This window comes from Podarcis cretensis, assembly GCF_951804945.1.
Source record: "Podarcis cretensis genome assembly, chromosome: 5".
NCBI classification, from domain to species: domain Eukaryota; kingdom Metazoa; phylum Chordata; class Lepidosauria; order Squamata; family Lacertidae; genus Podarcis; species Podarcis cretensis.
Genome location: NC_137174.1, coordinates 56306265 through 56332475, shown reverse-complemented (window position 1 = coordinate 56332475; position 26211 = coordinate 56306265). Strand labels below are relative to the sequence as shown.

At 42.1% G+C, this 26211-nt stretch overlaps 1 protein-coding gene across 5 annotated transcripts in view; it reads right to left on the bottom strand.

Annotated features, from left to right (window-relative positions):
• SH3PXD2A (SH3 and PX domains 2A) overlaps window positions 1–26211 on the bottom strand; it is a 259361-nt gene that overhangs the window by 229361 nt on the left and 3789 nt on the right. For 2 of the 5 annotated variants that reach the window (XM_079976071.1, XM_079976077.1), the window contains exon 1: window positions 2832–3029. The exons of 2 other annotated variants lie outside the window; for them this stretch is intronic. In XM_079976071.1, the coding sequence (XP_079832197.1) occupies window positions 2832–2924 (93 nt within the window). In that variant the 5' untranslated portion in view covers window positions 2925–3029. Of the gene's footprint in view, window positions 1–1342; window positions 1360–2831; window positions 3030–26211 lie in introns of those variants that run through there. One more of the 5 variants, XM_079976078.1, reaches the window with a different exon arrangement.

The following is a 26211-nucleotide window of genomic DNA, read 5'->3' as shown; positions in this document are numbered from 1 at the left end:
CACATTCTAAACCCAAAACCACCAGTCAAGTGACTGCTCCACGTGCAATTTCTGAAATATAACTTTGATCACATGGGATCTCCAGGGCAACACACGCCAGAAATGTGTGATCTAATCATAGGTGCCATCTCCTCGGAGCCCTGGGTACCCGAGCACCCACAAAAATTCCCATATAGGGGCTGGGCACCCACAAAATGTGGGAGCAGGTGCACAGGCACCACACTCTGTGGAAAGAGTGCAAAGTTCGGGGGAAGGGGGAGAGATGGCAGAGTTCAGGCAGGGGTGGAAGAGAGTGTGGAGTTGAGTGGAGAGTGTGGAGTTTGGGCAGGAGGGGTCCAGTCACTTCTGCGCCACTGGAGCTCGTGCCCAACCCCGCTATAATGTCATGATGCCACAGCAAGTGTCATGACTTCACAGCGTGTGTCTCATGACATCATGGCGTGGGCGGAGCATGCTGGGCACCCAGAGTGTGGGGCCCAAAGCAGCGCGTTGGACCTAAAGACTGGTAATCAAACAATTAATAGTATCAGACATTACAGCCTCTGTGTGGAAACCTGTCACAAACAAGCAGACATAGCTACCATAACCTTCTGTTCCAGAAAGCAGAGCAAGTCTCTTCTAAGATAGCACCTACATGTTCTGTGTAAAAAATAATTAAAAAATAAATTAAAGGGGGGAGGGGAAAACCTGACTGAAATCCTATCATCAATTAAAAGGAGAGCAAATTTAATCAATCGGTTAATCTAAGATCAACAATCAGTTGACTAAACAATGCAACTCTAGTTGTTGTTGATATTTAATGAGTTTTCTACACACTGTTAAAGGTCAGTTGAGTGCTTCCAGATTAAGGCCAGAGCTACTGAAAACTGACTGACTGCTGTGTCCTCAGAATGACTTGTTGGGCTTTCCCAGAGATAACAAAAGATAAGGATCTTGAAGGAGGAAATCAAAAAGGCTGGAGTGCAGGGGGCAAACTTCATCTCTCAGCTTCAAGTGCTGCTTAGCTGCAGAGAGTCACACTCCTCTGCAGGATCTGTAAATGTCAGGCTGCTTTTCTGAGATTGTCTTTCTGGATAAATAGGCTGAGGTTCCCTATCCTCCCTGTCCTGCACACCAGTTGGTCTCTCTGAGCTCTGGGGCAAAGCAATTACTTGCAGGCTTTGAAAGATAAAAGGCACTACATTCAATATCTGCAGCTTAAGGGAGGGGAAAACCCCAAGAACACACTTCTTTTCTTTATCTCTTTTCATTGCACTTAAACTGTTAAGGGGGGAAATGAAGAACTTTCTAATTCAGTATGTGATAACCATCTTCTGGTTTCTATATAAATAAAACCAATTACTATTCCAATAGCATGGGGAAATGTTGACATCTCCCCAGCAGAATCATTGTGGCTTTGTCTCCCTTAACCTGCTGTGATTTGGGTAGTCTATATTTCCCAGCACTGCCTTAACCAATAGTCTGTGTTTCTATAATAAACACTACAGTTGCTGTTAATAAACATCCCTTCTGGAAGCCTTTTAAGCAGCTTGCCTGGTGAGTAGAAAAATACGGTGAGCGTAGAACTCAGCTGTACATTATGTAATATTCCAACACACACACACACACACACACACACACACACTTACTTTCTATCACCTCTCCTGCCCCAAATGTGCTTGCAAGACCACAAGTACTTGAAATCTGCAACTGGTGCACAGTGTCTCCAGCATTGACCTCCCACTATTTTACTGTATTTTTTAAAAATAATGCTTTTATTGTTAACTGTTCCAGCGTATTTCATATGAAACAATTCGTAAACAAGCCACTTCGTGTAGCTCAGTAGCACAGCAAATGCCAGTGACAGTCAGTATAGACAACGCCAAGCTAGATCGACTAATGATATGACTTGGTATAAGACAGCTTACCATGTCCCAGTGCCTATTTTTGCATGGATTCCTGTAACTGAACCTAGGCTATGAAGTAGCAGAAGCAGGTGCCTTAAGTGCAACATGCAAGAAATTGCTCTATTGTCTAGGCAACAGCAGAAGGCCACGGGCCTCGTTGTCATTTACCAGACTCACCCAATTAATAGGGTGACCATGTGGCCTCCTTTAGAGAAGACAGTCCAGTCCTAAGAAGCCATAAAAGCAGGAGTCTTGAAGTTTCCCATCAGCAGTTAGCACCAGGAGATCAGACTAAGCAGGTGTGCATATCACCTGGCTACAGTCTTCCCTACTGTGGTGAGATGAACTGTACAGTGGTACCTCGGGTTAAGAACTTAATTCGTTCCAGAGTTCCGTTCTTAACCTGAAACTGTTCTTAACCTGAGGTACCACTTTAGCTAATGGGGCCTCCCGCCACCGCCGCACCGCCAACGAGCAATTTCTGTTCTCATCCTGAAGCAAAGTTCTTAACCTGAGGTACTATTTCTGGGTTAGCGGAGTCTGTAACCTGAAGCGTATGTAACCTGAAGCGTCTGTAACCCGAGGTACCACTGTACTTCTGTTTGAATTATTGTTATTTCTAAATGGGCATCTATACATTAGTATATGCATAGTTTATGCAGATCTACATCTGCTCCCCCCCTTTTGGGGGGTGATGTGTAAGTAGCCACCCTAGCAATCAAGAATACACCATTATTAGAAGCAGAATCGAAGATTAGAAAGCCACTAGCATTGTCAAAACACCCAAACTGCATAGCAGTACCTCAAGCTCTGAAATTGCCTCAGGAATTTTGCTGAAGGATGGAGTAAAAATCCCCTGCATCAATAAATAAAGCCAAGATGAGAATGAAGTCCTACTGTGTTAAATTGGGCTTAATCCTTAATAAGTATAGGCTTGTAGCTTACCCCCTCACAACCTGCTACTTCAATGCGTGCTGTAACTGCAAAGGCTGCAGATTCACTGGATGTATCCAACTCAGTTCTACTCAGAGGCCACATTCAAACCATACCATTTAAAGCAGCATGAGACCACTTTAAACAGTCATGGCTTCGCCCAAAGGATTCTGGGAGCTAAAGTCTGTTAAGGGAGTTGCTGAGAGTTGTGAGGCGACCTCTGCTCACTTCACAGAGTTAAAATTGTCCTTGTGGTTTCATAATCAATCCCTCTTCAACACTAATGCCTCACACTGAATGTAACTGATCGACTCTACGACACCCCCCCCCCAAAAAAAGAGAGAAAACAGATACTTTTGTAACCGAACAATATGAAAATTAATTTTTTTAAAAGAAAATCCCTCTTTACACAGAACTCTGAGAACTGCAGGTCTGGGAGGGGAATAGAGGCCTCCTGTTAACTCTCAGAACTGGTGACAGGGGGGAGGGAAGACGTGAGGTAAATGTGGCCGAAGTTGAGCCATTGAAATGAATGTACCAAAGTTAGTCATGGCCATTAATGACCATTAATGTACCAAAGTTGGTCATGATCATTAATTTAAATGGGTCTACTTTGTGTATGGCTAACACAACCCATTGCCTGCAAAATTTACTGCATTTTACTGTACAGAAAAGGTATTGTCTTGGCAAAATGCTTGCAGCTTGTGCACTGCAACTGGGAAACAAATACTCATTGACTTTTTAAAAAATGGTTGTGCGGAAAGGCCCTTAGAAGGATTCTGAAAATAGTGTTGAAATATATTAGGAACTAGGATGTCAGTTGCGAAGTATTCGTTTAACAGCGGCTCTGCTAACCCCTGAGTGATGTATCAAACACAGTAAAAGATTTTACTACCACCATATAATGCTGCGTCCCCCTCTTTGCTGTCTACAGAGGGCAACAAGATGAATAAATTATCCTATACGAAATCATAAAGAATCCACTTAAAGGGCCGTTAGGTGGGAGTTCATTATAAAAAGCATTGTTTTCTCTGGAAAGTACCCAGCTTTCTTTGACACAGATCCAGAGGATAACGTGACATCATGTCCTAATGTCAACTTCTGCTCTTTTGAAGAAGATACCTTGTTTTCTGCATTAAAAAGGAAGCACTGCATTAGGAGGGGTTATCTGTTCCCTTGGCAAGAGAACATCAAATCCTCCTTCCTCCATTGGGAGACTCTAAAATAATAGTCAATATATAAGCACATATAAGCAATTTGTTGGCTCAACAATTCCATCAGTGGCTAATCCTACTTATAAACAAGCCAAGAACTGTTATATTTCACAAAGGTGTGATTCTTTTGAACAGCATTAAACCTGGGGTCCTCAGTAGCTTGTCAGGTAGTATCAGAAATTCATTTCAGCAATACAGTGGTATCTCGGGTTAAGAACTTAATTCGTTCTGGAGGTCTGTTCTTAACCTGAAACTATTCTTAACCTGAAGCACCACTTTAGCTAATGGGGCCTCCTACTGCCGCTGTGCTGCCGGCGTGCAATTTCTGTTCTCATCCCGAAGCAAAGTTCTTAACCTGAGGTACTATTTCTGGGTTAGCAGAGTCTGTAACCTGAAGCATATGTAACCTGAAGCATATGTAACCCGAGGTACCACAGTAATGGTCTCAGGGCAAATATGAAGGGTGCGTATACTGTATCAATCTTAGTTATAGCTATCAAATGTACAGTTTGTATTTCATGCTCACACATTAAATACTTTTAGTGTGTGCTCTTATCTTTGAAAAATCAAGATGTGTTCACAAGCTTTTCTTGGTTCTCTAGCCAGCCAAATTGTACGGCCTCATCCTAAAATCAACACACTTAATGTAGTTTATATGAACATGAAAATCTTGCAGCACTGACTCTTAACCTTGCAGCTGACCTCCAGATGCAGTGCCCTATAAGTGGACCCAGGGCCTGGGAAAGAAAAAAATAACAGTATAGTCTCCAAAGTCCGTCAGGCCTCTGTCAAACAATGCTAAGTCTCTGGGGCCATCCTTGCTTCAGAAGAGTGAGAATTCTTCAAGGGGTGCCTTGGTGAGTGAGGGACTGTTTCCCTCCCTTTCTGAGCAGAAAGGAAAAGAAAGTTCATGTAAGCTCCAAGACCCCAAGATTCACAAAACTCAAAACTGTTGGCTGTGACACTTCTAATTTTGGCTTACAGCAAAGGGAAAATATAGCAGTGCACCCGATTGTTCTTGCTCTCACTATAATGATTTAAATCTGTCACAGCCATAAAAGAGATAAAGCTTCAATAAAGCAGCAAATCACTATGTGTGCCTTTGATCATCTGCCATGCAGGTCATAAATCTAGATGACTAACAAGTGCTAAACTGTTAGACTTTTAACTCAAATATCAACAACTCACAGACTGTGGATCTAGAGGCGTACAGCATACAGTAGGTATTAGTAGAACAGAAATTTACACATATAAATATATTCACACCTTACATGTCCATAGCTGTCCAGGTATGGCAATCACTTACTGAAATTGCCCCTTGACTAAAAAAGTTCATTTCAAACTATAGGCTGAAATCCCATTAGCAAAGATTTGCTATCGGCTCCCTCCAGCACAAGGAGGCTAAAATTTGCTACACTATGTACATCCTGCATGACATAATACAAGGTTGAAGAAAAATATTCATTCCTGGGTTGTGGTCTTACGACACATGAGATCACAGCCTTGCTGAAACTAAGCAGGTCTGGTCAGTGGCTGGTTGGGTGCCCACTAGCAACTTCTGGAGGACCTCTAAGCAAAGGGTTAAAAAAAAAGAGGTTTTATCCATGTTCTCCCAATATCTAATCCAAAGAACCCCAACCCTCTGGTGCAGCTTTTGAGGGTACACATTGGACTTCAGAGATAAGGAAGGAGATGTTTTGTTACACAAGCAGAAGTCTCACACAAGTGGAACTATAGTACTGGATGCAAACCAGTATGCGTAGGTCTACTTCTGAAACTGAAACCCAAAGGTTGAATCACTCTTGGGACTTGCTCACAGATCATAAACATAAAAACAGAAGATGGTTTGTAATGATTTGTCATCATATCTGCTCCTGTCACTGTTTACCAGAAACTTCTCCTTTCAGGCATTCATATAGTGAGCACATAGACACCTCTCAGATCTGAATGGTGTGACATTCTACATGAATAGCTTACCACCTGAGAACAGCTGCCACACAGAGCGCTTTAAACATACCTCCATATGTTTGGAAGACATATATGCCAATATTAAGGGCGGCTTTTTACCATTTACAAAATATACAAAAGCATGCGGTTAATAAAAAAAATTAAAAAATGCTGCAAACAGGAAATGGTTTGCAGGTAAAACAATAATGTACAAGTAATGAGATAATATTACAATTCAACCCAACAGGTTAAATGCCCATTGGAATAAACATGTCTTAGCTGGGTGCTGAAAAGCTAAGAGAAAGGAGGCTGACTGGAACTTCCACAGGAGGGAGCTTCATAACATAGGTGGAGAAGGCCCTCACCTACATACCAGAACCTCTGGGGTCGCCTCTCTCTCTTAAGGAAGTTTCTTTAAATAAGCTTCTGCATGCTACCCAAGCTTTCTCTTTCTAGTAGAGAAAGGCACAAGGTACAATGAAAGTGTATGTTCTGGGCTTTTTAGAGAAAAGGCAAGTAAGGGGTGGCATGATATAAGTTTATAAACTTAGGTGCAGAGCGGAGAAAGTGGGTAACAATAGAACTTTTGGACATCCAGTGAAATAGAACATTGGAAGTTTCAGGACAGATAAAAAGTACTTATTCGTGCAGTGCAGTTAAACTATGGCACTCGCTCTCACAGGAGGAAGTGATGCCAACCTACTTGGATGGCTTTATAAGAGGATACAACAAATTAATAGAGGTTAATTGGCTATGAGTCATGATAGTTATGTTCTACCTCCACTGTGAAAGGCAGTATTCTTTGAATGTCATTTGCTGGGAATTGCATGTAGGTAGAAAGATCAGCAATGGGCAAACTCCATTAACCTCCCCTCTATTAAATGGTAGATATAGGAGAAGAGATTTCTAATGAAAGAAGGCACAGTTCAAAGAGGAAGATTTTAGAGATGGGGAAATAAATGGCCTTGGTGTAGGGGGCTGAATGTAGTGACAAAGCAGCCATAGGAGATTGGGTAGCCATCACTTGAGAAAACATTAGCTAGACTTTCTGATTACTCAAGCTGAAAGAGCATTTCTCCCCCCCCCCATAGAATTGCAACAGATTTGCTATCAAGCTGATAGTAAACAAAGAGACAAAAGAGTGGTGATCTGTAGGTGACATATTTGCATGGTTTGTTTTGAGTAGGTGCTGCAATTAGTACTTTGTGGGAAACAAAATGTTTTTACACAGGAGGTGGCACGTCACCTTGGAAAGGCACTTTTATAGCCTTGCTGAAGGATGAGTCTTGCGACTAGAACTGGACTTGGAAGGACAAAAATCAAGTGTTGACATTCCAGGAGGATTTAGAGACATGTGGCCCTTGCTTGGAGCTCTCTAAGCTCAATGCTCTTATGATTGATTGATTGATTGATTGATTATTTATTTATGAATGATTTTCATTTATAACAAACCAGAAAGAAAGAAAGAAAGAAAGAAAGAAAGAAAGAAAGAAAGAAAGAAAGAAAGAATTCTTATCTTTCAGTCTTCAACTTCCTTCCCCCTCTTTCTGTGGTTCCATAAATTTGTTCTCTTTCTTTTCCCCTACATATCCCAATTAACTCTATTTCTTTTCTCATCTATTTTCTATACGTTTTAGAAACTGCAAATTTTTACAATAATCCTGGATTATAGCAGGAATGCTTTTCTGATCTTAACATTCACTTCACAAATAAAACACCAATATATATACTGTCAGACAGCTACAGAAATGTTGTGTCATCTTGACAAAGTCCAAATTGGAGCATGTCTGCCAAAAGTGCTGCAAAGCTTTGTTTGACTTTCGGTGGCTAATGTTAAGCCAGTGCAAGCAAATTCTGGCCCAAAACTGTAATCTGAAAGAGTATCCTATATTAGTGGGAATGTTATTCTATTGCTTTATCACCACCACCGTCATCATCACCACCAACACTAAGCCATTCCGAGGAGGTGGGTTAGGAATCTAAAACATTTATGTTCATTTCACACTACATTATGAGCTGCTAGTGATTGGTGCAATCTCCATCCTAAATTTTCTATGACTGACTAACTACAGAAAACCAGTTTCCAAGCTATAAAACCAAATGCTACTTACTACCTGAGCACACCAAAACAAACACTTTTTCTCTGATAAAGCAACATCTGCTATACCTGTCAGAGCCCTTTGTATCCTTCAGCCAATCTAATTCCTTTTATTTTCTTACTTGAATGCCTATTCAAACACATCATTGACTTGCAAATCTCCTCATCTGAGAACATTGGCCTAGCACAATTTGGAAGTGAGTTCTGCAACTCAGGAATGAAGCCAAGGGCTTCAGTTTCCCAGTTCGTCAACTTAAAGGTACTTAAATGAGGTGTAATATTTAAATGCAACAAACCACAATTTAATACTGTCATAGTTCCTCCTCCTCTTCCACCACCACCCCAGCAACACACAAATATGTCAAGTGGTAATCAAAACCTGGGATCACTCTGATCAACTTGGCAAAGTGCAGTCCTCCATCACTAAGGTACAGGGTAGATGGCAGAACTGCTAGAGCCCATGTCTTGCACGCAGAAGGATCAGCCCCTGGCATCTTCAGCCAAAAGAACATGCAGTAGCAAGGACTTAGTGCCCACTGACAGTCAGAACAGACCAGTGGTCTTCAACTGGTGCCTTGAGACCCACTACTGGGTGAGTTACAGGCTGCATTCACACAGAGACTTACTCCATTTGCCTGATGTTTCCATAACTGTTAATTTCTACATTATATTTGAGCTTTCACATGGTGCAAAAGCCACTTCTGGAAATCTAGCAGAATATATAGCATACATTTCCACATTAATTGCTTCCAGGAAAAAATCTATTTGCAGCCCCCTTAACCCAAAAAATAATGAGAGTACAGAGACGAATTTTGGGGCATTATATCAGCATTCAATTCTTTCCTGCTGTTTTTATGGGGGAATCACGGGGAAACAGAAGCATGCATGTGTGGAAAGGGTGGAGGAGTAGAGACGGGTGTTTGCTGCTAAGTCACAACTCACCCACTGGTGTAAATGAAATTTAAAGAAACAGGCTGGTGTTATCAGTCAAAACGCAATAGGCGCTGGAGTTTGAAAGGAAGGTTAGAAAATGGGACAGAAGAGCTAGCATTATAACCAGTGAAACTAAAACAATATTTCCCAGACCTGAATGCAACCACAGTCTAACCTAAGATAGGTTATAACCACACAAACATTAAAATTAAGGAATGAGTCCTCAAATGCATGTTTCTGCTGAATGGGGGGCCTGGGTCTAAAAAGGTTAGAAAGCTCAGTAGTAGACACTGGGCTAGCTGGAACAATGGCATTCCTCAATGCAAGGCAGCTTCACATGTTTATCACATTGACTCAGACAACCTTGGGACACCTCTTCAGAATTTCCAGTTAGTGTCCAGTTTCCAACTGAGTCATATTTTAATGCATAGTTCTGCTACATAAATACATACACAAGGGAAGCAAGGAAAAGAGAGAGAGCATTCACTGTGCCTGTCTGTTTTCTGCAAGGACTGAAAAATAACTTCATAGTCTTTCAGTGATTGTGCAACAACAGATCAAATGTCATTAGGCAGGTGAGGGGGTCCTGTTGGCCACCCTGAGGGCTTCTGTGCGGGGAGGAGAAAAAGAATATGCAATTTCCCCTATATATAGCATCAACAAATTCTCAAATGGTATGTTCCAGAATAGGCATCCCCAACCTTTGGCCCTCCAGATGTTTGGACTACAATTCCCATCATCCCTGACCACTGGTCCTGTTAGCTAGGGATCATGGGAGTTGTAGGCCAAAACATCTGAAGGGCCACAGGTTGGGGATGCCTGCTCCAGAATATGCACCCTCTCTAAGCCATGCAGAGAATGAAGTAAGTGCATTCATTTATATCCTATTTCCAAATACAGTTCAGACACAGAAGCAAAACTTAAAAAGACAAATATGAGGTATGAGACATTCCCATGCATAGCTTCACCACTGTTTTGTCATATTTTGAAAAACAATATCACAAGTCTGTTCAGTTGGTGTCTGTCACAACAGGCTTCCTTAGTTATGGACTATCAATTCTGTGATCTCTGTTCTCTTGCTTGCATAAAACAACTGAAGCACTCCAACAACTTGTAGATTGCAGGCTACATTCTAATGGCTCACTTCAGGCTTAGCAGCAGCAAACTATTTATCTGGAAATCTTTTTGATCTTTTTTTTAATCTTTTTGATGGAGGTGAAAATCAAATGTTTCAGAAAATTGTTGCTGTGTGACTTTGCATGCAGAGCAAAGGGGAAATCCATCTGCAGTTCCAGTGTCTATGTGCAAAAGAGGGAAGGTTTACGGCATTTATTTCTGCCTCCACCATGCTTTCTTTTTTTTTAACTACAGTCCTGGTACTCCTGAAGGAGGGCTGGTTGATGATATTTTGAAGGAATATCTTACTACTTGGTTCAGAATCGTAGCCTTATCTATACCTGCTGAACATGCAAAATGTAGGCTGCAATTCTAAACCTGGGGTTAGGAGCAAAACCGAGGCCTTCCCAATACAGAAGAATACCTCTTGATTCCTGCAATGTGTTATAGGTAGGGCTGCCTCTGAAGATGGTTCGGAAACTGGTTTGTGCAGAATTTGACAGCCAGGTTGCGCACCAGGGAAAGACGGTTTGAGCATATTACACCTATCCTGGCTCAACTGCATTGGCTGCCAATTTGTTTATGGGCCCAAGTCAACGTGCTAATTTTGACCTATAAAGCCTTAAATGGCTCAGGGGAGCAATATCTGAAGGACCGCCTTTCACCATATGAACCAACCCAGACCCTGCAATCATCATCTGAGATCCTTCTTCGTGTGCCTCCTCCAAGAGGTCCAGAAGGTGGCAACACAAGAATGGGCCTTTTCTGTGGTGGCGGCCTGTTTCTGCAATGTTCTCCCCAGGGAGACTCGCATGGCACCTTCAATACATATATTTAGGTGCCAGGCCATTCTCCCCCCCCCCCTATAACCAGGCCTTTGACTGATTAACATTCTATGGCCTTTTTAAAAATAATAATGGGGGAGGGTATTGGTTTTGTTTTATGTATTTTGTGTTCTCATGTTTAACTGTATGTTGTGAACAGCCCCGTGATTTTCAGATGAAGGGCAGTACAGTTTACAAATTAAATAAATATAAATAACTAATAATAGACTTGTGTACATTCAACCAAAGTCAACAAGCACACTTTAAATGCATCAGTGAGATCCCTTTTTGAAACCTGGTAGAAGAAAAAACTTATCAGATGAGCAGTTTGCCAAAATCAGGTTTCTAAAAGAGCACTTCAACGTGCACAAACCAGTTTGCAGTTCACTTGAATACTTAGTGATATAAAAAGGCAGTTGACCTACATGGCATGTAGAGAAATCAGCTCAATCATGCCAGAGGATCTTGTTACTTCCCTCTGGCTCTCTTTCCTCTCCAATTCATGGACCTCCCTGCAAACCAATCAGCAATAAACATCCCAGTAGCAGCAGAACATTAGATGAAGCAAATTTGCAGTGCAATCCCATTTGCTTGTGCATATATGTTCCACTATGTTCAATGATGCTCATAGGACTGCAGCCTACAATTTCCCACAGTGCCCTGGAGTACCTGACAAAGTGTCCCCAGCCTGGTGTCCTCTAGATGTTTCAGACTACAACTTCCATAATCCCTTACACCATTGACCACGGCAGCTGGGGCTGGTGGGAGTTGTAGTAGAAAACATCTGGAGAGCACCAGATTTGTAAAAGCTGCTCTGGAACACTGTGGGAAACCTAAAATGGCAAACTACTAGGTTCTTACTGGAGGAGAACTACCACCAGGTAAATCCACTAGAGGGCTACCTGCAAGAGAGGAGCTCATTACTGGGTGTTATATGGAGCACCTCTCCACACTCCAGAGTCCACTCTCAGCTGTGAGAAAAAACATTTGGGGAGAGGGGCTGCAGAGCAGTGCATTACTAGCAGATGGGCTCTGTCCTCCTCACCTGCAAGCCCCTTTTTGCTTTTGAAATCAGGCACCACCCCTTCTTTCAACATATGTGACACAAGCCCGACTAGAAACATGAATTTAATGCTGTCAATATCTCATTTGGCTCTGTGTTGGGAACAGGTGCATTTGCACTAGAAATAAATTATGTTGTTAGCCCTTATTGGGCCTACCTTCAAAGGGCTTGTGGCATGAATTAGTTTGCTCTACTCATCTGATCTGCACAAGTCCTCCTCAGTTGACTGTACAGTAGTCCATTATACCCCACTGTAGAGTGGATATTTCAAACCATTTGCCCATCACAAAGGAGGAACCAGTTTGGATCATATTCTTCATAAAAGACCCAAGGTATTACAGCTCATAATAGAAGCTCTCTTGCAGATATGTCAAATCCATGGTTCTTAGCAGGATATCCAAGCACCTGTTGTTCTTGCTGAAAGCAAGTTCCCTCCCCCCCCCAAAAAAAAAATCGTCCAAAGTTTTGTGGACTTTGTACTTGGGAAAGTGCCTTGATGAGAAATCCCATTCTGCTGCAAAGCATTCTGGGCAATATTCTAGGGGCCTAGAGCACATAGTCAAGTTCATGGGGGGGAAGGGTATCAGCCTCACTGATGTCCTGCTTGAACTGACAGCGTGGCATAGAACACACCAAACATTTTCACACAATTGCACATGAAACGTTGAGTGAAGCTTGTCCGCCATTCCTTGGATTCTCTCTGAGGAACGCCGATAAGCTTCTGAGGAACCCCTGGTTCCCTGGAACACAGTGCGAAAGTGCCTGTCACAGAGCGTGAAAGATGAGCCTTGCTTGCTGAGGCAGTCGGCCAGCGTTTTAGTGCCCCAGCTATTTTCTTTCCCATGAGCTGCAAAAGACACAAGAGACTGCAGAAATAAATAACAGAATCTAAGCCCCTGGCTCTACAGTCATCCTCTTCCAAGGTCCAAGAACCAAGTGCATCAGAAACAGGTCCTTCCAAAATGATGCAGCCTGGTTACTTGCAGTGCAATCCGATGCATGTCTACTCAGAAGGAAATCCCATTGGGCTCAATCCCAGGTAAGTGTGCTTAGGCTTGCATCCTTGTAGCACAATTCTATACATCAAGAGTAGCTAATGTCGTGCCCTCCAGATGTTGTGAACTACAACCCCTGCCAGTCCTTTCCAGCATGGCCAATGCATAGTCAGGGATAATGGGAGTTGTAGTTCACAACTTCTGAAGGGCGCCACGTTGGCTACCACTGTTTTACATGTGATCTCAGGAGGAAATCCCACTGTATTCAATGGGTCTCACTCCTTAAAAAGCTGGTTTAGGATGCAGTGCTATATGCATTTATCTGGGACTAATTCCCTCCAAGTTCAATGGTGCTTATTTTAGAGTAAACATATATAGAATTGCACTGTTAGTCACTTAGGTGGGTCATTGCCAGGGATATGCTCAATGGCATCCTGAATCTTTTTCTAAGTGCCTCACATGCTTCTGTGTAGGTGAAGAATTCAGGAGAAACAGAAATGAGGTGATGATATGGATTATTGGGTAGGACAATAATTTGGGGAAAATAAATTGATTTAACATTATCATCATCAATTTATTAATCACCTTCTAAACTACCATCTCAAGGCTATTTACGTACAAGACAAATATGAATTTATCTAGATACAATGCGAGGGGAAGGATGGGGGTAATTGAAAGGAACTGAATTTACTTACAGCAGGATCTCTTAGGAAATTAATTGATTCAAAGAGGAAGCAATCTGAGGCAATCGAGGGAGAGGTGCCAATTTACTGAATAATTTATTGGTGTGTGTGATTTGGATATCAATTTAGTTGCCTAGCTTTCTTGGACATTTAAATTCTATACCTGTACACATGAATTAGTATATGTAAATTTTATGCATATTTGTGCCCATAGGTCCATGCCCCCCCCTCGCCCCAGTCTTCTTAGCTCTTTGCAACAGCCCTATGCCCTCTCCTCTCTCTCTCTCTGAAGGCGACAGAACCACTAAGGGAACTGCAGCCTTTTAGAAACAGCATTCTAGACATTGATGTCATCCGAAAGTACAGTTGGAACAAGAACTTCTCTGCTCCACAAAAGCTCAATCAAAACAAAACGGTTTTAGTTACTTTCCCTGCACTTGGCTCCCATCATCTCTACCAACAGGAAACATGGGCCAGGAGAGTTATGATGCTTTATCAGCATTGCTTTGGGTTGGCTCTTAAAATTAAAACTCTAGGAGTAGAATTTTACTGAGAAGTAGATAAAACTCACAGATGGAAAAGATAAGTGTGTTAGGGGCTCTTGGGAACATTGGACTCTCTTAAAATTAAACATGAAAAAGTCAGTCCTCTTGGTTGAAAATTGGCTCAGAATACATGAGGGTCAAATAGTACAGTGGATTTGTTCTCCAAAAATCTCCCAGGCCCAGAGTATTTCCATTCTAGTGCATACCTCTCTATGCGACTGCAGCCATATACAGTGGTACCTCAGGTTAAGAAATTAATTCGTTCTGGAGATCCGTTCTTAACCTGAGGTACCACTTTAGCTAATGGGGCCTCCGCTGCTGCTGCTGCTGCGCCGCTGCCGCACAATTTCTGTTCTCATCCTGAAGCGAAGTTCTTAATCCGAGGTACTATTTCTGGGTTAGCCGCGTCTGTAACCTGAAGCGTCTGTAACCCAAGGTACCAATGTATATAAATAGTGATTCAATTTATCTAAATTCCTGATTGTCTGATTAAGCTGTAAAGCGTTTACACCTTTTCACTTTCTCTATTACTTTCCATCACATTCTGGATGCAGCAAGTGTACACACAAAGTTCCATTGCAACTTCAAAGGGAAAAGCAGTCACTGAAGTCTCCCCAGGCACAAACACCTAGACAGTATTGCTCACACTTCTCCCTTTCTCACAAACACCTAGTGATTCTTGCTCTCCATTGGCTGCAAGAGTTCCAGGAGCTGCTCCATATATTGATCCATGAAGTTCAGAAACCACAATGCTTTCTGGCTGTTTCTCTACAGGGTTGTTAACCTACTTGTTCCAGGAAGGCCCTGACAGCTATGCAACACATGAAGAGTTCCTAGCGTGGAGCTGGTATAATGAAGGACACGGGTGGCGCTGTGGGTTAAACCACAGAGCCTAGGGCTTGCCAATCAGAAGGTTGGCAGTTCGAATCCCCGCGACGGAGTGAGCTCCCGTTGCTCGGTCCCTGCTCCTGCCACCTAGCAGTTCAAAAGCACGTTGAAGTGCAAGTAGATAACTAGGTACCATTCCGGCGGGAAGGTAAATGCCGTTTCTGTGCGCTGCTCTGGTTCACCAGAAGCGGCTTAGTCATGACCCGGAAGCTGTACACTGGCTCCCTCAGCCAGTAAAGCGAGATGAGCACCACAACCCCAGTCGTCCACGACTGGACCTAACCGTCAGGGGTCCCTTTACCTTTACACATGCTACTCTGCTACCTGGTGAGTTCAATGCACAGGAGCCCTGCTGGGGAAAGTGACTGGCAACTCCACACATGTGGCTTTCTCTTTCAGGATTTCCTCCAGCTCCAGTTTCTCTCCACTAAAGATTGGCATGTGTTATTCCATTCTTGTTAGGGATTGATAGATAGGGATCCCTTTCCCCTTCCACCCAAGCAGCATCTGACTTCTCAGGAAAGGATTCTTGATGGGAACAGGCAGGGAGCTTGCTGTGCTGTTTAGACAGTTGCTCACCTACAATTCCCAGCACCCCTGACTATTAGCTATGCTGGCTGGGGCTGATGGGAGTTCTAGTCCAGCAGCATCTGGAGGGCCACAGGTTAGCACCCCTGCTGCAATGTCAAAGAACAGGCCTCTTGGCATGTGAAAGCAGGGCCATAGTGGCTGCTGCTGGTATATGAAGCAACTGTCTGGGATGAGGAAAAAATAACGTGTCCTGCTGGGATGCTGGCCTATCAGGCAAAACAGAAGGTGGTGGGATGAGTCAAATGGGTTGCCAGAGTCTAGATGGCCCATAGAGGAGCCAGACTAATCATTCAGACAGAGGTCCTCTTGATTGACTGCTTGTTTGTTTTTCACCTCCCAAGCTGAGCACACATTGGATACAGCAGCTGTTCTTTTAGCATAGCAGCAGCAGCAGCGTATCTCCAGTCTCTGGGCAACAAGAGGATAGAATTGCTCTGCCCATCATCACCTCCCTTACAAAGCTATTGTAGGGCAAACACAAGCAAGATTACAAAACATTTTGCATATTGAAAGTGCTATACAAACAATGATAAGTGGGAATACATTGAGATCCTGATTAAGATGGCTCTGGCTGCCTTTCAAAATGCAAGATATTCTAACAACAACTGCTTGCTCATATGTTTTAATGCTCCCTGTGGTACCATGCAGGCACTTGAAGAGTAACCGGAATAATAGGCTTTTACATTTGGAGTTATACAGTCCTGGGGAAACTTGGCAATCATAATTGCTAGAGTAAACAGTAGCTCCTGGCAATCACCTCTGCCCCTCCTGCTAATTCCCATCTGTTGTCTCAAGAAATGGCAAGAGGAACTTCACTGAGTTATTGTTTATATTGTTCTTTCCAGGGGCTGGATGGGTAATCCCAAACCTGATAAGATGCTGCAGCTAACTAGAAGCCAGGCAGTAGCCAGAATCTGATGCTCCTTAGGTGCTTCTCAGAGATGGAATGAAAGTGTTGAAGAACAAAGAAGTCCGTAGCCCAGTGGCCAAGCACATTACATATATACACATATTTAATACTAGTTGTTGTTGCTGTTGTTCTATATTTATTTATACTCCACCTTTCCCCCCAACAGGGACTAGAGGCTGTTAAAAGTGGGGAAATTCTTTTTTAAGAGGTATGTTGTGATCTGCCAGGGAAATTTGGCTTTTGAAATTTATGTTGCGGTTTTATTTGGGTCTGAGTGAACTTCTGCTGGTGTTACTTTGTGTTGCTTCCATACCGTCAAACATTTGTTTTGTGATGACTAGGTACAGATTTAGGAATCTGGATCTGCATATATCTCCCAGATCTGGCATTTACATTTAATAAAGAGCATCAAGTAAGGGCTTACCACACTCCCTCTTGTCCCAGCGCTTTAGCACTCAATTGGAGCAAACAGCAATTTGGTTTTGCTCTGATTTAGCACTAAAGAGTGGATTTTCCCTGGGAAAAGAGTGGCTCAAGCAGAAAACCACTTGGACCTTTGCTTTCTAGGCATGGGACAAGTGCAAGCCCTGCAAGAGGTAAAATCTCCACTTGATACCTCGGAGAGCTGCTGATAGAGTATGCAACAGTACCCTAGATTTGATGAACTCATAGCCTGTGTCAGTATAACACAGACACAAAAAGGAGGACAAAGCTATAAGCACTGACTCTCTGATTCAGTATCAATGGCAGCCATATCAATATGAATTAACAAGCTGTACAATTAAACAGCCTGTGCAAACAAGTAAACTGTGCAGGATTAAATTCAAAAGTTGCAGAAAACCTCCACAATCACAAACATACTATTTCTACAGTGATATACGGAGGTTTGCTCTGTCTGTCTATTTCAGTTCTTTGCCATTAGAAGAACTGGAGCAATTGAAGTTTAATACTGCATTGGTACTGCAAACTTTCACACTGTCAGTTGACTTGTAATGAAAAACCATGATTTAGTGTTACATTAGTGAGCCTTGGGCTCACAAACTTCCTACCCTCCCCACCCCTCCTCTTATTTTACCCTAGGAAATCTACACATTCATATTTTCTAACACCCCTGGCGCCTGCCCCCAAAACTCCCACATACTAAAGGGCTCTGGTGGTCAGGTATCCTGAGGAAAGTCTGGTTGTACTGTGGTACCTCGGGTTAAGTACTTAATTTGTTCTGGAGGTCCGTACTTAACCTGAAACTGTTCTTAACCTGAAGCATCACTTTAGCTAATGGGGCCTCCTGCTGCTGCTGCACTGCCGGAGCATGATTTCTGTTCTCATCCTGAAGCAAAGTTCTTAACCTGAAGCACTATTTCTGGGTTAGTGGAGTCTGTAACCTGAAGCGTATGTAACCTGAAGCGTATGTAACCAGAGGTACCACTGTATGTATGTCACTCGCAAGGCACAAAGAAAAGCATATTCATCAGTAAGTCACAGCCTTGCTTCTTTGCGTCAAGATCTCATATGGAAGACACTTTTTTTTTAAGAGAAAGAAACATGTACGTGACTATGGATGCGTCTCTGGTGCACAGAAGTACTGCCGCATTCTCTGGACTACCTGAATTATTTATTATTGCATTGAGCTTGATTCTGTAAGCAAGGGCCTTCTCTAACAGATGGATAGTAGGCCGAGAAAATGATGTGCACATGATACATTTAAACATCTGTGTTCATTATGCAAAAATATGAATGTAGAATGTAGCTTGATAAAAAGGGAAGGATAAGAAAAAGAGTTTGGATTTGATATCCCGCTTTATCACTACCCTAAGGAGTCTCAAAGCAGCTAACAATCTCCTTTCCCTTCCTTCCTCACAACAAACACTCTTTGAGGTCAGTGAGGCTGAGAAACTTCAAAGAAGTGTGACTAGCCCAAGGTCACCCAGCAGCTGCATGTGGAGGAGCGGGGAATCGAACCCAGTTCACCACATTACGAGTCCACCGCTCTTAACCACTACACCACACTAAGCAAGTTAAAAGGTGAGGAAAGAAAGAAAGAAAGAAAGAAAGAAAGAAAGGAAGGAAGGAAGGAAGGAAGGAAGGAAGGAAGGAAGAGCGAGCGAGCTAAGCTGCTTTTGGGCTATAAGCTGAGATATACTGTACAATTTAAAATAAACGAATAACCTAGACATTTGCTACAACAATAAAGCAGGGAGATAAGTGTGTTTGCCCCTACTGTTGGCTTGGGGCAACTGCTTGGTATTCCTGCTGGATCAGGTCATTAATCCAGCATCCTGTTCTCACAGAGGCCAGCCAAATGCCTGTAGGAAACCCCTGAAGCAGGGCCTGAGCACAACAGCCTTCTCTCCTCCTGTGGTGCCTAGCAATTGGTAATCAGAAGTATACCATGCACTGCATGATGGAGTACTTCTTTTTATCTGTCCCAAATCTTCCAACACTCAACAACTGGGAGAGGAAGAAAAACTCTTCTCTATCCATTCTCTCTATGCCATGCATAAGTTTATAAACTTATATGATGTCCCCTCTTACTCTCTAAAATAAAAAGTCTCAAAGGCTGCAACCTTTCCTTATAGGAGAGTTTCTGGCCTTGAAGATTTAGTTTTGGTAGGGGGGACGGTTGCTAATGTCACCAGGTTTGGTGCTATTTTTGGATGTTTGACAATAAATGAGCTTTATGCTCTACTATATTTTACTGTATGGTAAATGAACTGTTCGAAATTGCTGGGTTTTGTTCTATTGTGTTGCAGTGATATGCTTTTAATATGCATCCATATTGTACTACTTTATTTAAACTATTCTGTTTTATTCATGAACCGCTTTGAACACAGATGTATTTTTTTACAAAATGCAGTATTTGTGTGAAACACAGTATATAAAAAAGTTGTCTATGACTTAGTCATCATCCCCATCTAGAAATTTGTTTTATGCGTAGCAGCTGAAATCGCCAATACTGAAATTCTTAGCTAACTTAGCAAAGGGGCAGAAGAAAGAAGAGACACATTCACTTGTTAGTTTAACTGATGTGTATGCATGTGCTGATACACCAGCAGTTTTAGAACTTGGTTAAAAAAGCAGATCCTGAGATTTGGTTCCAGCGCAGAATGTGAAAAAAGCCTGGTCCTGATGAACTATTTTTGCCTGGCGGTCACCAACGTGTTTCAAGATCTTCTGAGGAGTAGCATGAAGGCAAGAGTGACAGAGATGACATGGGAAAGTACTGTAGCTGACGTCTTTGATAGTGACATCAGACTCCTGGATGGTCTCCAGCAGGGTCTGGCCCTACCCCAGTGATAACAACTTGTAATCTTTTGGCTTGCCAGAAAATGTTATGCGACATTTTCACAGCCACATTTCCAGATGTTCAGACTCCCTTGCTTGTACGAAAGCAGCATGCCGTATTTTTACCAGAAGCCTGGCTTAGAAGCCAGCTCAGCTCGTAGTCGTTGTCAATGGAAGACTACTCGCGTGAGGTCATCCATTTTGTGTTCCCAGGCCTCTTGTGCTAAACATTGCCCACATTTTGCACTAAAGTCTGTTTTCTTTATTTATAGCAACGGAAAAGCTTAACAAAAGCCTCCTGGGAAAAGTTTGCCAAACCAAAACTAAATGCTGTATTGAGACACCTTGAACAGAACTGGGTTCAGGCTAGAGGGTGCTCAACTGTTTTATAGTGTTCCTGATGTAAATGGTACTTGGAGGTGTTTTGGATTTATTATGAAAAATGGGTGTGGGGGCAAGAAAAAATAATGGTATAAAAAAGAATTCCCTGGATGCCAAGATCCAGGTTTGGGGCAAGTACCCTTGGGTAGAAAAACTCCAGCACAGATTTAAAAAGGGGGACAGGAGACAAGAGTGTACAGTGGTACCCCTGGTTATGTACTTAATTTGTCTGGAGGTCCGTTCTTAATCTGAAACTGTTCTTAACCTGAAGCACCACTTTAGCTAATGGGGCCTCCCGCTGCTGCCGTGCCACCACCGCGTGATTTCTGTTCTCATCTTGAAGCAAAGTTCTTAACCCGAGGTACTATTTCTGGGTTAGCGGAGTCTGTAACCTGAAGCATATGTAACCTGAAGCGTATGTAACCCGAGGTACCACTGTAATTTCAAAGTGGTTTCATTCTCTACTCCCAAGCTGTTTGTGCCTCACCATATTTCTCCATGCCAGTCTCTAGACTAAGGAAGCACTCACTTAGGAAAAAATGTTCTGGCTTATTATAACTTTGTTTAACATTAAAGCTAAACATTTACACTAAGCAGAGTGCAACTACAAATGCATTCTTTTATTATTGCCATTCCAAAAAAAAAAAAAAAGAAGTTTCCCATGTTCCAAGAGAAAGACAATATAATCGTAACCAATTCCACTTTCTAACTCTGTATACAGCAAGGATGATTTTTAAAAGTTTATCTGCAAGTTCAAAATCTACATTCACCTTATACATTTTCCAGGTAGAAGAATGGAGATGTATCACATGTCAGAGACACTCAAGGTCCAATTTTTAAAAGAAATATCCCCCTAGGGTATTCTTGGCTTTTTCTTTAAAAATTCATTCTCTGAAGTATCAGATTTCTAGAGCAAGAGCTGAAGCCCTGAACAAAACATTTGATACAAGCTAAACAAAGGATTTTATTTCACTATCTTTGCTCTCAGATAGATCCCTATGTTCATGGTTTAATAAATAGCTTATCTAACTGATCACCATTATAAGCCTAAGGAAGTGAGTTCTATAAAATACCTGTATGGATGATCAGGAAACCATGGTAACTACAGTTCAGATCTGACAAAACTTTAGTTGGGGTTTTGTGGGGGCCATCATTGCATTAGAAAGAAAGAGTAAGTGATTTTAACAATTTTGTCATCTTATGTTAGGGTGACCAAATGAGGACAGGAGCCCTATAGCTTTAATAGGTGCATAGAAGAGGGAATTTAATCAAGTGTGGGTTGTCATGCAAGCTCTGCTTGCTGAAACTCCCTCTTTTGCAAAACCATTAAAGATGCAGCAGCCCTTTCTTCCTTTGCATCTGGCCAACCTGACTCATCCAACTATGTGACAATAGTAATCTATGTTTGCTACATATCGCCTCCACAACCTGCTTTTGGGGGGCAATGGTGTGTAATTGTTTCTACCCTGGTAAGTCATTCTGAATTGGGCTTCCTCCCAGGTAAGTAGGGTTAGAACTGCAGCCTTAAGGCTTCATTCTCTTTAACTGAAATCAAGTAAATGAAATTTAAACATACTTCCCTTTATCACTGTATTGTGCCTTATGACTGTAGAAACTGTGAGTGTCACTCTCCAAGGTCTTTTTCAGGATCCTTTTTCCATTTAATAGGAATTGTTATTCTTTGGGGAACAGCCTGGCTCCAGTATTGTAACAACTTACATTTGTCTTTATAAGCCTACTGCACCCTCTTCTACTTCTCTAGTTCAGAGGTGGAGAACCTATAGCTTTCAAGATGTTGTTGGGACTCCATTTCCCAACAGCTCCAGCCAGCATGGCCAGGGGTGGGGGATGAAGGGAGATGTAGTCCAACTACGCTTGGACAACCAGAGGTTGTTCTTCATCTCTGCTTTATATCTCCATCCCTGCTTACAGAATCAGGTTTCAAAATGACCTTAATGAATTGGAGAACTAGGGGCAAACAAAATGAATTTCAATAGGGACAAATGTCAGGAAGACCAGCGGCACAAATATAAAATGGGGACACCTGGCTTGCCAGTTGTAGATGTGAAAAGGATCTAGAGGTGTTAGTAGACCATAAGCTTAACATGAATCAACAGTGTGATGCAGCAGCAAAAAAAGCTAATGCTATTCTAGTCTGCATCAACAGAAGTACAGTGACCAGATCCAGGGAAGGTTTCTCCAGCTCCAGAGACTAGGAACTTAACCAATGGCTTCAGGTTTAAGAAAGGAGATTCTGACTAAACATCAGGAAAAACTTTTTGATGGTAAGAGCTGTTCAACCGTGGAATGGACTCCCTCGGAAGGTGGTGGACTCTCCTTCCTTGGAGGTTTTTATACAGAGGTTGGATGGTCATCTGTCATGGATGCTACAGTTGAGATTCCTATATTGCAGGGGGTTGGGCTAGATGACCCTTGGGGTTCCTTCCAACTCTATAATTCTATGGACCGTTGAGCTGGGAAAGACCTGTTTCTGTTACCATGGAAAAAAAGCTGCTGACAATTGACAGTATTGAGCTAGTTGGACACAAGGTCTGACTCACTATAAGGCAGCTTCCTATGCTCACACATAATTGATGCCTGAGGCTAAAAACAAGAAGTCAGCTCTGCGGAGACACATCAAAGCACTTGATTACACACACATTCAACACAGCATTGCTAAGTGCTTTCCAGCAATCCTGCTTTCCAACTGTGAACTGTTTCCTTTTGAATGGACACTGGGTCCTGAAGAGGAAGCGACATAAAAATGGCTGTTGACAAAGAAACAGCCTATGCAATGTGTAAAAGCCAGCTGTTTCCTCCCAAGACAGCCTATACATCTGAGCACCAAATGCCATTATTGAAGCCGGTTTCATCATTACCTAATAGGAAATACAATTTTAGATTGCAAATGATATCACTCAAGAGCTGTGACATGAGATTGAAATGTATCATTTCTTTTAGTCATTAAGCTAGGGAAGAAAAAGAGAGACAAAATCGCTTGTTTTAGTTTTCAGTTGCTGCAAAACAATGAAGGTTTAAAAACACCAAGGCAAAAAATCTCATGTCTTGGCCAATCAATATATCTGCAACTAACATGTGTTCATATGAGCAAAAGTTAGAAAGGTTGGGCACCAAATTTGCCTTAATTAAGAACTATGCATACACATTCAATGTCATTACCAAATAAAGTGTGGGGGGAAGGGATGTCCCCAAATTTTCTTCAAATTTTGTTTTTAGAAAAAGAAGTTTTATTTCTCTCTGTAATAGACAGAGGTAGCCTTGGGAGGGATGATAATATTCACATGAAGAAGCAGTTCTGAGCTGGGGAACGCAGCTTGTGTTCTCTCTATGCGTCAATGTCTCCTTCAGATAGGCTTCATATTTACTGGCAGTGAGCTGAATCTGGACTAAGTCATAATTAGAGCAGACCCACTGAAATAAGTGGGACTTATGATAGCCAATGGGCCCTAAGTAGGTCATGACTAATTTAAGTCCCATTGATTTCAATGGGGCATATCCAACATTGTAGCTCCACTGGAAGAAGGAACTTCCATGGGTACAATGGAACTTCCTATTCTTTTCCTTTGGACCCTCCAGAGCAGTTGGGGGGGGGGCATACTGGTGTAGGGAGGTGAGAAAACGAAACTGCTGCTTGCACCAGAGGAACCTTGCTGGAATAGTACTGGATACAGCTCAATGTTTCTAAACATGTCTGGATATAACCCAACATTTACACAAGCCTTTCACACACACACAGCAAAAATGAAAGCAGCATGCATGCATAAATCTTGTGTGTGTTTGTATTTAGGTTAACATCTATTCTGTGTTAACTTGTTACTTTATTTTTCAAGGTACAATGGTACCTCAGGTTACATACGCTTCAGGTTACACATTCCGCTAACCCAGAAATAGTGCTTCAGGTTAAGAACTTTGCTTCAGGATAAGAACAGAAATCGGGCTCCGGCGGTGCGACAGCAGCAGGAGGCCCCATTAGCTAAAGTGGTGCTTCAGGTTAAGAACAGTTTCAGGTTAAGAACAGACCTCCGGAACGAATTAAATACTTAACCTGAGGTACCACTGTATATTATTGTTTTCATTCAATGCCATAATCAGGCTGGATACACGTTCCATTCACAGAAGGACACCTTCTGTGAATGGGAGGATTTGAGATCTGTCAGAGGCTCATAGGAAGAGAGGAGGCAATTTTCTGAAGTTCCCCCTCTTGCTGTAGCCTCCTGCACCTCCATCCTTACAGAGCAGTTTAGGGGAGACTGCCCCACTTCGGTGAGTAGGCGTGTTCCACAAAAAGAGTTCTTATAATGGATCTTTGGATCCAGTCCAATAGGGAAAAGACCTGTCTCAGAGAGATTAGAATCTAAAGTTTGACAATGGAGAGAGAAAAGAGGTAAGTGGCTATAGAACAGGCAAAGGATGAATGTGAACAAATGCAGTTAAGTTACACATACTTAGCATATGTTAGGGTTGGAGATGTCCCCTGTATCTCCTGGAATCATGGAGCTCAGTGTATAGTTTTGTTAGGTACTGCTGAATCACACTGGCAAATATTTAACCAAGTATGCTCCTCCCTGTATGGTTTCGAACATCTAAGAGAAAGTGAGAGATAAGAGCTGGCAATCAACAAGATGAAAGTAACCCTTTTGCTATGTTGACCTTGGGTGAAAAATGCCATAGACCATTTATCTTCCCCACACAGGCAAAATAAATAAATAAATAAATAAACAAAGCTTTGCACATTGCAACAGTGAGATATTTAAAACCAGACTGAATAAAGCACACGAAAAAGGCCTGAAAGGAACAATATCATAATGGCAGCTGGATTCACTTAGCCAGCACTAATGCACAGAAAGGAGGAAAAGGCATACATGTATATGCATTTGGCCTGAGGCTGTGGATGGGTTTTGATCACCCATTCTCAATACACATCTGGAAGATCAGGTTAAACATTGCAAATGAAAGCACTCTTGGATGAGTCCAGTCAGCCAATATCGATTTGATATATCAGACAACCTGAGTCTGGGAAATCAAAGAGCATCCTCCAGAGAGTTGGAATGGGGGGGGGGAGAGGATCAGAAGCCCTAATTAAGTCATTGCAGTGTTCATTAATTCATGTAGAAGCAAGGAACATTTTTCAACAGAGCACAGCAAATCTCATGTTAGTATTGCACAATCCCATTTTGACTGGCAGTAGTCCAACAATCTGTGTAAGTACTAAATCAGAATCTTTCTGCTACCACTGAATTTTGAAAACTAAAGTTTTCATTTTGCTAAAAGATCAAGTTTCTGGCCCTCATGGTTACACAGAAATATTTAAAAGATGAATACAATTCTGCACTCTTATTTCCCTAGGTCCCACTTTTTTTTTACCCAGACCTCAAACACTGGAATTAAAATCCAAATTATGAAAACCATTTGGTAACAACTGAAAAATGCATGTAATTTAATCAAGCATTTCTATCTAATTTGCATTTATTAACAAGAGAATTTGAGTTTAATATTCAAATGTTGTTGTTTTTTTAAAAAGAGTATAGCATGCAAGTGGGCACCTTGGAATTTGATTAAGTGCCATGAACACCAGTCACAAAATGACTGCCATGGGGGTATGGCATAACACAAATGGCTGCCACATCATCCACTATTATCACGTACAGAATAGCTCTTTGCACCTCTCCTCAAAATGGGAGGGTGGGTGTCCAATCAAGGCACCAATAAGATGTGGACATGTTTAAGGGAGTGTCTCCAATACAGGAGAAGCAGAACTAGTGCAAACAAACTGGGCAGGAAGAACAAATAAGTCTCTGGTGCAGTGCTGATTTCTGAAGCAACATTTACTGCAATCTTTTGCAGGTGCCATAGGTGGTACTGGCAGAGCACACTACCACCCACAGGGTTTGCATTAGCAAC